This window comes from Oncorhynchus masou, chromosome 19 (assembly GCF_036934945.1).
Source record: "Oncorhynchus masou masou isolate Uvic2021 chromosome 19, UVic_Omas_1.1, whole genome shotgun sequence".
In the NCBI taxonomy this organism is placed as follows: domain Eukaryota; kingdom Metazoa; phylum Chordata; class Actinopteri; order Salmoniformes; family Salmonidae; genus Oncorhynchus; species Oncorhynchus masou.
Genome location: NC_088230.1, coordinates 20872869 through 20886760, shown reverse-complemented (window position 1 = coordinate 20886760; position 13892 = coordinate 20872869). Strand labels below are relative to the sequence as shown.

Here is a 13892-nt window from a genome sequence, read left to right as displayed (position 1 = left end):
GATGAGGAGCGCGGGAGCATTGGTAATGTAGTTCCCGGGTACCTACGCCCCCTTTCGACCCAAACCGCTAGCCAAACTGCAAACGACTACATTTCCCGACCAATCATGCATAAATCCAGGAAGTCAGATTCCTCAAGCTGGTTGCTTATCGTTGCCAAGTTGCCAACATAAAACAGAATGGCAAATGGGTTCTTTAGATGTTTTGAATGCAATAAGGACGCGCACGAGCTTCGCAAAGGTTACAGTAATGGGATATTGAAGAGAATAATATGTGTGAGTTAACTAGCTGGCCCATATTCATTTCCTGGTTTAGATATTACATAACTGATGATGCTAGGCTAGCTAGAAATGAAGGGAGCTGTCACTGCCAGCGGTGTAGTTAGCTGGGGTTTTGTTTTTCTATTCAAGTTATTAGCTGACATTACTGGTTAGAGGTTGGGTCTCTAACCTTATAACAGATTAAACAGTAAACTGTCTAACTAGTTTAGCCATAGAAGCTAGAGAAATGCTTGGTGTGGAGTGCCTGTTTTATCTCTTTCATACACAGACCAAAATCCCACTAATTTACCATGCCTGCATTTTTATAACAGCCATTTCGTATATCTGAAAGGGCTACGGGGTAAAAAAACGTGGAAAATAAAAGCCACCAAAATACCTTGACATGATTCCTGGATATACCATGTAAACGAAATACAGGTGTCGGGTCTGTGTGAACGGTTCTCTGCTTTTTGCAGGTAAATTCATTAACACTTCCATTGTTTAACACCTCCCAAATTTGAACTGCAAACAGCCCCCATGGTTTAACAACACCCCTCCCAATTTGCCAGGTACCCACTGATATGTAAAAGGATTTATACCTGCAATTCAGTGGTAAATAAGGGACTGTTCGAACAGGGGTCATATAAATATTGCCTTATATTTTTTTACAGGTAACATACCACATCTTCTGTCTGAAATGGGTAAATGTCTCTACTTCTTTCAGGAATCCTTCCAAAGGCCTGTGGACAATTACATTGAATATGATCAGTCATTATTCTGATTGGTGCCATTTCATGCTAAACTCAAGCCTTCACACACATTCTGTTCAACATTACATTGAACGTATGTACAGTAAGACACTCAAATAACGATTCACCAGAGTCCGATTACAGTGCATGCTTTCAAAAATGGATGAGACTTGATGCACGTTGCGTTGCATTTTCATTTTCTCTGCAGAGAGACACAAGAGATGATGGTATGTCTTATTGATGGTTTTCTCTATAGATTCACTAGAAGCTGTGTGTGTTTTGCCTGCTGTGTGAGTCCTACCTGAGGTGGTCACAAATGCAGGGATTTGAACAGAACAATAACCCTGCAGACATCATTAGATACACCAACGAATGGGAATGCTTGGGATGGCAGCTCTTGGTGTATTGCTCATGGAAAAAAGCACATTATTACTATAACAACTCATGCACTCATCAACAAACATGCATATGACAATGTTAATATCAATGTTATAACAATGTTTCCAAGTCTGGTTGAAGTGACAAATTCTGCTTTCTTTTCACAATGATTCCATACAAATGACAGTCTTCTGCTGGTTGGTACTGATTTCATGTTCATTTGTCTACAGAATTGGGTGCGTTCTCTGTCGGAGTGCTGTCCTTCCTTTAACTGGTTTAGATGCTGCTTGGCTAGGACTTTGAACTGAGCTTAATGCTGAAAGCCATCCTGCTGTCCAGCTATGGCAACATTCTGCTCATCCCTATAGTCATATGGGAGCATGACTATTCCCTGCTCTGTTTCAGCCTCATCAAACTGTTTGTGCTCACGTCCAACTCTCAGGCTATCAGAGGTACATTAGCCAACTCCTCCCCCAGTGTACCAATTCTCCCATTAGAGTCAGTCACATTTAGCGCCATCTCTGTTCCTGTTAATTCAGCGAATGAATTGGATTGAAAAGTTCTCATAACTCATTATTGATACTAGTAAATAACCTACTTCACACATCGAGCCCCATATCTATCTACTTTTCACATCAGTCATGTTTTATTAAAATAGAAACCATCAGCTCACAGGGTAATGATTAGGAGCAGGAGCATTGATGTGCACCAGCAGATGGCAGCTCTTACTCCTAGCTTGAAAATCCATGTTCGAACATGAATTCTGTTATTCTCTAGAGTTACTAAATAGTTATAAATGGTCCCAAAATTGTCCAAAACGATTAAGTCATTCACTAAAACTGCATTACCTTTATGCTTTATGTTTTTTTTCACCCAACGATCAGGCCCCTAAAGCAAGCACTACTAGTCTCTGTGTGGCCCCTGTGGTTTTTCATAATACACAGGGTAATGGCCCTTGTCGTGCTGCTGGTCCAGTTTTTGCATTTCTGCCTGCGGCTATGGAACCCTGACCTCTTCGACAGTTGTGCTACCTTGTTCTGGACCTGCGGTTTCCACCCCCCACCCCCCTCTCTCTCTCCCCCTCTCACTCTCTCTACTTCACATACTGTCTCAACCTCTAAATGCTCGGCTATGGAAAGCCAACTGACATTTACTCATGAGGTGCTGATCTGTTGCACCCTCTATAACCGCCATGATTATTATTTGACCCTGTTGGTCATCTATGAATGTTTGAACATCTTGAAGAACGATCTGGCTTTAATAGCCATGTACTATATTCTCCACCGGGCACAACCAGAAGAGGACTGGCCACCCCTCAGAGCCTGGATCCTCTCAAGGTTTTTTCCTAGGTTCCTGTCTTTCTAGGGAGTTTTTCCTAGCCACTGTGCTTCTACATCTGCATTGTTTGCTCTTTGGGTTTTAGGCTGGGTTTCTGTTTAAGCACGTTGTGACAGCTGCTGATGTAAAAAGGGCTTTATGAATACATTTGATTGATATTGGATTTCTGTAGAATTCATAGTTTATTGTACTGATGGCAGTATTTCTCAATTCTACAGCAAGGAGGAGATTAACATGATGTGAAGTTGTTCAAAACAAGTACTTTTCCTGCATATTGTCATGTTTGTGTTCTGATCATTTCCTCACTTCTCCAGTCATTCTATACTGCAGCAGAAGGCTCTCCCCGCTGGCTGTGTGTGTGGGTCTGCTATTGGAGACGTGCATAGCCCAGGCATTTCAGACACTTCCATGGAGCATACCGGACATCCTGCCGTTCCAGTGACCTGTATCAGGCCGGTCCTAAAGAACACACTGTTACAATGGCGCCTATTATACCCGGGACCAGAGAGCGGTGAGGGGAACTATCAGTGCTGTGTGGAGTGTGCCTAGTCATATAGTCAAACACTGACAAAAACCTCTCTGTTGGTATTGGAGTTAATAAGGATACTGGGCATTCCTGAGGCTATTTGTGAAATACCTACCACCTTAGAAAGGACATGTTGAACATATTATTTAATCTGTGCGATGCCAAAACCCACAGGCTGTGTATAACCAACAAATATTTTGATATGGAACAGATGTAAGATTGGTCTGAGAGAGAGAGTGAGAGAGAGAGTGAGAGAGAGAGACAGAGAGAGAGACAGAGAGAGAGACAGAGAGAGAGAGAGAGAGAGAGAGAGAGAGACAGAGAGAGAGAGAGACAGACAGAGAGAGAGAGAGAGAGAGCAGTGAGTAATGAAACGTATTGCCTTGAATGCTTTATTTCATTGAAGCTGTACAGTAAAAGAGAGCAATGCTCTCTTGGTGATGCAGCCTATATGATTAAGTATAGGAGCTGTGGATTAATAAGCATTTGACACACATGTTCACAGAGGGTGGCTTTACAGTGCCTTCAGAAAGTATTCACACCCCTTGACTTTTTCCACATTTTCTTGTGTTACAGCCTGAATTTAAAATTGATTAAATTAAGATATTTTTATCACTGACCTACACATAATACCTCATAATGTCAAAGTGGAATTCATCAAAAATGAAAATCTGAATATCTAGAGTTTGTAAGTATTCAACCACTTTGTTATGGCAAGCCTAAATAAGTTCAGGACTCTGTGTTCAATAATAGTGTTAAACATGATTTTTGAATGACTACCTCATCTCTGTACCCCACAAATACAATTATCTATAAGGTCCCTCAGTCGAGCAGAGAATTTCAAGCACAGATTCAACCTCAAAGACCAGAGAGGTTTTCCAAAAGAAAGGCGCCTTTTGGTAGATGGGTACCCATAAGCACACATTGAATATCCCTTTGATCATGGTGAAGTTATTAATTACACTTTTGATAGTGTATCAATACACCCAGTCACTACAAGCGTCCTTCCTAACTCAGTTGCCGGAGAGAAAAAAAAGGCTCAGGGATTTCACCATGAATCCAATTGTGACAGGGTTTAATGGCTGTGATATTAGAAAGCTGAGGATGGATCAACAAAATTGTAGCTACTCCACAATACTAACTTAATTGACAGAGTGAAAAAAAGGAAGCCTGAACAGAATACAAATATTCCAAGACATGCATCCTGTTTGCAACAAGGCATTAAAGTAATACTGCAAAAAATGTGGCAAAGCAATTCACTTTTTGTCCTGAATAAAAAGTGTTATGTTTGGGAAAAATCCAATACAACGCATTACAGTGTATCACTCTCCATATTTTCAAGCATAGTGGTGGCTGCATCAGATTATGGGTATGCTTGTAATTGTTAAGGATTGGGGAGTTTTTCAGTATAAAAAATAAATAGAATGGAGCTAAGCACAGGCAAATCCTTGAGGAAAACCTGGTTCTGTCTGCGTTCCACCAGACACTGGGAGATGGCCTAAACTATACTGGAATAGCTTACCAAGAAGACAGCGAATGTTCCAGAGTGGCCGAGTTACAGTTTTGACTTAAATCTGCTTGAAAATCTATGACAAGACCTGAGAATGGTTGTGCTTCTGCAGAGTATTGATTAAGGGGTTTGCATACTTATGTAAATTAAATATTTCTGTATTTCATTTTCAATAAATTAGCAAACATTTCTAAAAACTTGTTTTCAGTTTGTCATTATGGTGTATTGTGTGTAAATGAATGAAAAACAAAATACTGGCTGTAACACAACAAAATATGGAAGAAGTCAAGGGGTATACTTTCTGAAGGCAATGTATATGCTAAGGTCCCTTGAGACCTTATTGGTTAAGTAGTGCATACACAGAGCCTTTATATTATTTCGGACCAAAGCCAGTTGCTTTGTTTGTGTTTCTTAACTGTATGAAGCACACTAATGTCCTCCGAAAATGCTATTATTGTATGCAGACAGAGCCTGAAGTCGGTGTGAATAAAATAATATTTTTGATTACTCACTGTTTTGTCCTTAGAGATTTTTTGAACTGGTCTTATCTTTTGTTTCTCCTTTTTGTACAGTGATCAAATGTTTAATGTTTAATTTTTGTCATTCCTGCCATTACTCGGTTCAGGATTCATGTTGTGCTCACAAGTTGTAACAAGCCTTTACATCGTTGAGTGAACTATGCTTTGAAATGTTTTGTTTGGTATCCTTACAAGGATACCTCAAGTGGATCTGAGCATCTGTCCGTGGATGGTCCAGGATGACAAATAGTCATTGTTTTTAGACTGCTTGCCTTGCAAGCACGTGGAATAAGGGGAGAAAATAGTAAGAGGAGTATCTTGAATGAATTGTGAGAATCGGTACCTTATCCAAACAACAAGGCATGTCAAGTGGATGGAAATGTAAACAACAATGCTAGAACAGAGATTAAACACCACATGTTCCTCGGACACAAACTGTACGCTAATGTATCAAGTAAATTGGCGATGTGTATTCTAAAGAGCAGTGGCGGTCACTTACGGGAAATGTGTCATCTCAAATAAATAATCTCTAATGCCTGACGTGCTGACCCAGCCCGGTGCCTTCAAACAGGGGGAATGTGTTATGAAAGGCCTCAGGTGGTCGCGGGTAATTGTAGATCCATGTTTTGAAAGACATTCCACTGCTTGTGAAATCAAACTGGTTTCAACCCCTGTAGTAAGCCTTGGAGACAGGCAGCTGTCTCTGCCTGGCCGGTTCCCCCTTCTCCACTGGGATTCTCTGCCTCTAACCCTATTACAGGGGCTGAGTCATTGGCTTACTGGTGCTCTTTCATGCCGTCCCTAGGAGGGGTGCTTCACTTGAGTGGGTTGAGTCACTGACGTGATCTTCCTGTCTGGGTTGGCGCCCCCCCTTGGGTTGTGCCGTGGCAGAGATCTTTGTGGGCTTTACTCGGCCTTGTCTCAGGATGGTATGTTGGTGGTTGAAGATATCCCTCTAGTGGTGTGGGGGATGTGCTTTCGCAAAGTGGGTGGGGTTATATCCTTCCTGTTTGGCCCTGTCCGTGGGTATCTTCGGATGGGGCCACAGTGTCTCCTGACCCCTCCTGTCTCAGCCTCCAGTATTTATGCTGCAGTAGTTTATGTGGCAGGGGGTGCTAGGGTTAGTTTGTTATATTTGGAGTACTTCTCCTGTCTTATCCGGTGTCCTGTGTGAATTGAAGTATGCTCTCTCTAATTCTCTCTTTCTTTCTCTCTGTAGGAGGACCTGAGCCCTAGGACCATGCCTCAGGACTACCTGGCATGATGACTCCTTCCTGTCCCCAGTCCACCTGGCCGTGCTGCTGCTCCAGTTTCAACTGTTCTGCCTGTGGCTATGGAACCCTGACCCGTTCACCGGACGTGCTACCTGTCCCAGACCTGCTGTTTTCATCTCTCTAGAGACAGCAGGAGCGGTAGAGATACTCTAAATTATCGGCTTTGAAAAGCCAACTGACATTTACTCCTGAGGTGCTGACTTGCTGCACCCTCGACAACTACTATGATTATTATTATTTGACCATGCTGGTCATTTATGAACATTTGAACATCTTGGCCATGTTCTGTTATAATCTCCACCCGGCACAGCCAGAAGAGGACTGGCCACCCCTCATAGCCTGGTTTCTTCCTAGGTTTTGGCCTTTCTAGGGAGGTTTTCCTAGCCACCGTGCTTCTACACCTGCATTGCTTGCTGTTTGGGGTTTTAGGCTGGGTTTCTGTACAGCACTTTGAGATATCAGCTGATGTAAGAAGGGCAATATAAATACATTTGATTTTATTTTAAGCACACATGCTGAAAGTGTTCCAGCAAGCATGTAGTGAGTGCAGCATTATTCAACCTGGTGTAGTGGTAGATCATGAGCCTGGATAATCAGTTTAGTATAACAAGAATCACATCAGAGATATTAGAATGTTGAGACCAGTGCATAAATGTGCTGTTAAAGGGAAACAACATTTGAGTCATTGGGACAAACGATGTCATGAAGAATAGAGAATTTGCAGTTGTAATTCTCTATCTCCGTGAAGGAGATGAAGAAGAGCTCAGTGTAAGCTCATGAGGATAGTGCCAGCCAGGTCCAGGGCTCAGAGAGTAAAAGTCAGACAGGATCCCTGAAGGAGGGCTGACTGTTCTGTGCCAAAGCTAGGCTGTAAACTCTCAATCAGCTTTTCAAAACCCTCTGGACAAGTTAACCAAGGTTTCAGACAGCACATCTGTTGACACAATAAAGGTCATATGTGCTTCTAATCACACCATATTTGATTGCCAGTAATGTAAGTGTTCATCAACAATTGTTTGATGTTTTTAGTTTTGTGTTCATCATATTTCTGAATAAAAAGAAACTTCAAGGATACATCTGAAAATTCCTGAGCTGTATTAGTTTTCTGGCGTTAGCAGAACCAAGGGAATTTATTGGTGTTATTTCCCAGTAATTGCTCAAGCTTTGTGGTGAGCAGTGTGTTTGTGGTCTGTGAATGTTGGCACAGCCCAGTTGTACATAGCCCATTGCTTGTGTTGTAAACTGTCCCACCCCAGCGGCAGAATTCACATACCTTGGATTTGCTTTCATTCAAGATTATGTTAATCTACCACAATCTCTTAAACAGGTGCTCAGCCCAGCCCAGCACAGAGGCATGTTCACTACAGGCTGCATTCCAAAAGGCAGTGGTGTAAAGTACTTACGTAAAAATACTTGAAAGTACTACTTAAGTCATTTTTGGGGGGTATCTGTACTTAACTATTTATATTTTTGACAACTTTTACTTTCACTTCACTACATTCCTAAAGAAAATTACCTACTTTCTAGTCCATACATTTTCCTGAAACCCAAAAGTACTTGATACATTTTGAATGCTTAGCAGGACAGGAAAATTGTTTAATTCACACACTTATCAGGAGAACATCCCTGGTCATCCCTACTGCCTCTGATCTGGCGGACTCACTTAACAAAAATGCTTAGTTTGTAAATTATGTCTGACTGTTGGAGCGTGACCCTGGCTATCCGTAACTTTAAAAAATAAGAAATGGTGCTGTCTGGTTTACTTAATATAAGGAATTTGAAATGATTTATACTTTTACTTTTGATACTTAAGTATATTTGAGCAAATACATTTACTTTTGATACTTAAGTATATTTAAAACCAAATACTTTAAAACTTTTACTCAAGTAGGATTTTACTGGGTGACTTTCACTTTTACATGAGTCATTTTCAATTAGGGTATCTTTACTTTTACTCAAGTAGGAAAACTGGGTACTTTTCCCACCACTGCCAAAAGGGCACTTCATGCTAGTCAATATTTCTCCTACTTCTCCTTTGAATACAAGTAGCTCATATTGTACTGTAAGGGACACACGCTGGTGTATGAAGTATGAGTGTGTGAAGAGGGGATTCATTCAGATCTGCCTTAATTTTAGCTGCCCAGCTGGATTGCTTTATAACGATGGTTGACCGTTGGTCTCTGTCTGTGAGAAGATACAGAAACAGGGTAACTATCTGAGGGTCCACCAGTGTTGATCACATGACTTGTCTACAGAGCCTTGACCTGATAAGAAAACACTTACATAGCCATATTGTGCAATAGCTCTCTACTTCACCTAAACTGCAAATTCCAGAAGCTTTGCTTCTTAGTTTTCAGTATGAGACAATAACAACGTTACCTTCAGCTGTACATATAAACTCAGCAAAAAAATAAACATCCTCTCACTGCCAACTGCATTTATTTTCAGCAAACTTAACATGTGTAAATATTTGAATGAATATAACAAGATTCAACAACTGAGGCATAAACTGAACAAGTTCCACAGACATGTGACTAACAAAAATTGAATAATGTGTCCCTGAACAAAGGGGGAGTGAAAATCAAAAGTAACAGTCAGTAACTGGTGTGGCCAACAGCTGCATTAAGTAATGCAGTGCATCTCCTCATGGACTGCACCAGATTTACCAGTTCTTGCTGTGAGATGTTACCCCACTCTTCCACCAAGGCACCTGCAAGTTCCCGGACATTTCTGGGGGGAATGGCCCTAGCCCTCACACTCTGATCCAACAGGTTCCAGATGTGCTCAATGGGATTGATATCCGGGCTCTTCGCTGGCCATGGCAGAACACTGACATTCCTGTCTTGCATGAAATCACGCACAGAACGAGCAGTATGGAGCAGTCAGGATGAGCCTGCAGGAAGGGTACCACATGAGGGAGGAGGATGTCTTCCCTGTAACGCACAGCATTGAGATTGCCTGCAATGACAACAAGCTCAGACCGATGATGCTGTAACACACCCTCTCCAGACCATGACGGACCCTCCACCTCCAAATCGATCCCGCTCCAGAGTACAGGCCTCGGTGTAACGCTCATTCCTTCGACGATAAACGCGAATCCGACCATCACCCCTGGTGAGACAGAACCGCGACTTGTCAGTGAAGAGCACTTTTTGCCAGTCCTGTCTGGTCCAGCAATGGTGGGCTTATGCCCATAGGCGACGTTGTTGCCGGTGATGTCTGGTGAGGACCTGCCTTACAACAGGCCTACAAGCCCTCAGTCCAGCCTCTCTCAGCCTATTGCGGACAGTCTGAACACTGATGAAGGGATTATGCATTCCTGGTGTAACTCGGGCATTTGTTGTTCGGATGTACCGATCCTGTGCAGTTGTTGTTACACGTGGTCTGCCACTGCGAGGACGATCAGCTGTCCATGTCACGTCCTGTCTCCCGATCTCATAGTACGGACATTGCTATTTATTGCCCTGGCCACATCTGCAGTCCTCATGCATCCTTGCAACATGCCTAAGGCACGTTCACGCAGATGATCAGGGACCCTGGGCATCTTTCTTTGGTATTATTCAGACTCAGCAGAAAGGCCTCTTTAGTGTCCTAAGTTTTCATAACTGTGACCTTAATTGCCTACTGTCTGTAAGCTGTTAGTGTCTTAACGACCGTTCCACAGGTGCATGTTCATTAATTGTTTATGGTTCATTGAACATACATGGGAAACAGTGTTTAAACCCTTTACAATGAAGATCTGTGAAGTTATTTGGATTTTTACGAATGATCTTTAAAAGACAGGGTCCTGAAAAAGAGACACTTCTTTTTTTTCACGAGTTTAGATATAAATTATATAGCAACTTCAGGGATGCCTCTTTTGAATAAGAGATTCATTTTTCAAATGAACAGCATAGGTTGTAGTGAACAATTCTCCAAAACACAAAGGATGTCTCTATAGCAGCTGTAAAATTAAACTATTTAAATTCACTCTCAGGAAGTGCAATGATCTAAGGTTGATCAATACACTATAAAAGTGGTGAGTGCTGACCCGTAAAGCCAAAGCTTGTCTACACAGTAGACAATTGTGTTCAGTTGCCTCATTGAATGAGTTTCATGCAGGAATAACACACAAATCGGAGTATCAAGTCATTTTATTAAACCCATAAGTATAGCTATCACATGAGCATAATAACAATCTTCCAAAAACAGTAGTATGGTCATTCGCTGAAAAATAACAAACATGAGGAATGGATACAAAATACACCGAATTTTGTATCTGAGGGAACACAATATATTTTTTAAATCCTCCACAGATTCATAGATGAAATTCATATATTATTTCTTTGATGACAGATTAATCTACATTAACCTTGCCACTTGACTGATATCAATGTTTAATTTTCTTGGCTTGAGGCCTATATTGACTCCTTTAGGTCTGTAGATTTGGATTCAGAGGCAACAACTTGAGATGAACTGTGGTACAAGAACACAGTTTTCTGATTGGATGAAATCAAGACAATATCCATCTGGATATTGCCACATGAAAAAGGAACTAATCAGGATGCTCATGTACATTTCATATTTGGATTATTGACACTGGTGAACATAAAGTTTCCTTTTAGGTGGGAATTGAACTAGTAACTGGAGTTACAGTATGCGGTGCACAACATGTTTGCCATGAGACTGTCAAAAAGACATGACCAGGCTGAGAAAAGTGCTGTGAGTTGAAGGGACAGACAACAATAACCAAGGTCTGAGACCAAAAAAGGCACTAAATGGAGATTTGAAGTATTCTGTTTAAATGCAGATTTTCAATTTGCGGCTGGTGGCGGTAATATACATTTACAGTGAAGCTGGAGGTAGAAAATTCAGTACATGATCACTCACATTGAGGCATAGAAGGTACCGTGAACATTCTTTCAACTCCCCATTTTGAAAGCATGCTGTTAATGACCTCCAATCGTCCTCTGATGTGTATATTGTTCAATTGCATTAAATCAGTGACGAAAACATACTTAACAGATCAACCACCTGTATTACAAAACATTCTTGATATATTGTTCGGAGAGTAAACGGACTAGATGCATCAGGAAGAGCATTGCATTTTTCAGTATCTTACCTAAAACCAAATACATTTCAGCAAACGAGCATCAAATATACTCTTTGGTTTTACGTACCAGAAGCACATGAATCGTGGACCAGTTTACACACAAAATTGTCAAAGTTAAAGAATGCATTTCTAGCTTAAATAATTTTGATACGGTCTATGCAATTAAATGTTGATGCGCATAGAAACTCAAGATAGGGGTCAGTTGGCTATGGGAGACTAGTCAACATTGCCATACATGCACTAAATGCATGTCCTAGTGGGGTCAACATACTTTGACTTCGTAAGGGGTACCCTGTATTGAGTTAATTGAAAACAAGGTTTATGGAAGCAACTGTACTTAATTCAACAACGCAGACTTCCCAGTCTCATTGAATAACTATTAACTGAAAAGGTATGGCGCCACAGCACATTATGAAAGGAAGCAGTCTGGCGTCTGCACACCATAAACAGGGCTTCTGAGAAGCACATGCTTTACTTACCCCTGTTTTTTTAAACCCTTCCAGAAGTAAGCAATTTCCAGCATTTTATACTTTTCTCCAGCCTATGCAACAACACAAACCAGTCACAGCTGCCACTACATGCCATCTAAAAGTTGATTTCCTCCCCTGATTGCAGGGACAGGAATTCCATCCATTTTGTTTATCAAGACTGTCCCAGTGTCTGGGATTTCAAACCCGTAAACATTGTGAAGATGACAAGGAGCTTGGAAGTACATACAACCCAATCATAGAAAACTTTTAATGTCCATAGTAATAAGGGAAAAACATTTATAATAAATAATTAATTTCTGTATATATTTATATGAAAAAAAGTCTGCTGAAAACGGACTATAAGCCAGCAAAACTCAATGCATGGCACAGCTCTTTATAAAAAGCGTATTGCCTCAAATGTGTAGAGTCAAGCTTAGGAGCAAACAGCTCAGCTCTTGGGTCACTCAAATGGTGATGTGAAAAGAGTCTTGTAGCCAGGAATCCTTGCTTGACCCATTTTTGGGAGAGGTTGCCTCACTTCCCTCCGGTTGGTCAGTTGGTGTTGTGCTGGTCTCCTGGTAGTATTCATCATCTTCGTCAAAGTAGCCGTTCTCTATCCCATGCCCGGCGCTGAGATCCTGGCAACTGCCTTTGTACTCTTGGATTGACTCATGGAGGGACCACAGCTGACACAGCAAAGACATATCCTGCTGACGCAATCCCACCTGGAAAGATAAAAATGACCCCAGAATTATTTTAAGATCTCCCAAACAGGTGCTTGATACTATACTTACGCCTAACCATTAGCAATTAGACAAACGTTGGCAGAGGTGCTTCATGCCTCTAACTAGAATTTTTTCTCTCTCAATTAAGCAGAATATTTTATGGGTTCAAATATTAATCCCAACGGAGGATAGGCCTACAGTGAGGCTGAAAAAGTTTGATTTGTAAACTTTCAAAGAGATACTCCTAATCCTCTTCACACAAATCAATGGAGTATAGCTTGTGTAGGCTTTCAAATGAAACCAAACTGGCAGAGCTGCCATGGTATAAATGTAGGCTATCAAATTCTACAAGCAACAATGTATAAATGTTTCATTGTTGTGGCACCGTTACTAGCTAACGTTGCAAATGTTAAAACACATACATTGGCAACTGCCATTGTAAAATTGTTGGTTTACGTGTTAACGCCGACCATAAGAGCTAGGATACTAATTAGACAATGAAGTAATTAACAGTAACGAAGTGATTTCTTGATTCTGTCAGAACAGCTGTTACTCTCATTTCACCTCATAAAAAGGAACCCCCCACGATTCTGTTTGCGATCATATATTGTTCACTTCTTACCATTTCTTTTCGGAGGAGTGCTAAAGCCGCATCAAGATTGGCCGGTTTATTTGCAAGCAGATTGTCGGAATTGTTTCGCCCACGGCTAAGGTCGTCTTGGATCATGGTTTTCTTTGCATACATCCTCTCCATCTCTCTCCAAGACCCGCCGCTTGAATTCAGCAAGCCGCTTAGGCTCTTTGGCAGTGGGGGTAGCCCCTCAATGGAGGCCAGTGTTCCGCCCGCTGTGCCATTCGCAGATTTGCCGTTCATCGTTAAACTTTTTTTCCCCCTCTCACTCAAACAAATATAGTACTTTCAGTTTTAGTCGTTATAAATCACCACATTCGGGAATGAAAAGCACATCTCCGACAAAACAACATGCACCAGTCGTTGACACCAGACAGCAGTAATGTTATCCTTTTGAGCTCTGGCTAACTCGCACTTCCTGTC

The 13892-nt window shown here is 41.4% G+C and overlaps 1 protein-coding gene and 1 pseudogene across 1 annotated transcript; one reads left to right on the top strand and one right to left on the bottom strand.

Annotated features, from left to right (window-relative positions):
* Nucleotides 1-145: 145 nt before the first annotated feature.
* Nucleotides 146-7625, top strand: LOC135505625 (protein ARV1-like; annotated as a pseudogene).
* Nucleotides 7626-10669: 3044 nt separating this feature from the next.
* On the bottom strand, nucleotides 10670-13892 carry fam89a (family with sequence similarity 89 member A). Its single transcript, XM_064925293.1, has 2 exons — nucleotides 13461-13892; nucleotides 10670-12838 (listed from the first exon to the last, which is right to left on the bottom strand). Exons 1-2 carry the CDS (start codon nucleotides 13710-13712, stop codon nucleotides 12578-12580), a joined length of 513 nt encoding a protein of 170 aa, XP_064781365.1. The 5' UTR covers nucleotides 13713-13892; the 3' UTR covers nucleotides 10670-12577.

Excerpts from the sequence above, each read along its gene's own strand:
- fam89a (XM_064925293.1), bottom strand. The coding sequence starts at position 13,712 with ATGAACGGCAAATCTGCGAATGGCACAGCGGGCGGAACACTGGCCTCC. Across the intron at positions 12,839-13,460 it reads CACTCCTCCGAAAAGAAATG|GTGGGATTGCGTCAGCAGGA; the intron begins GTAAGAAGTGAA and ends TTATCTTTCCAG.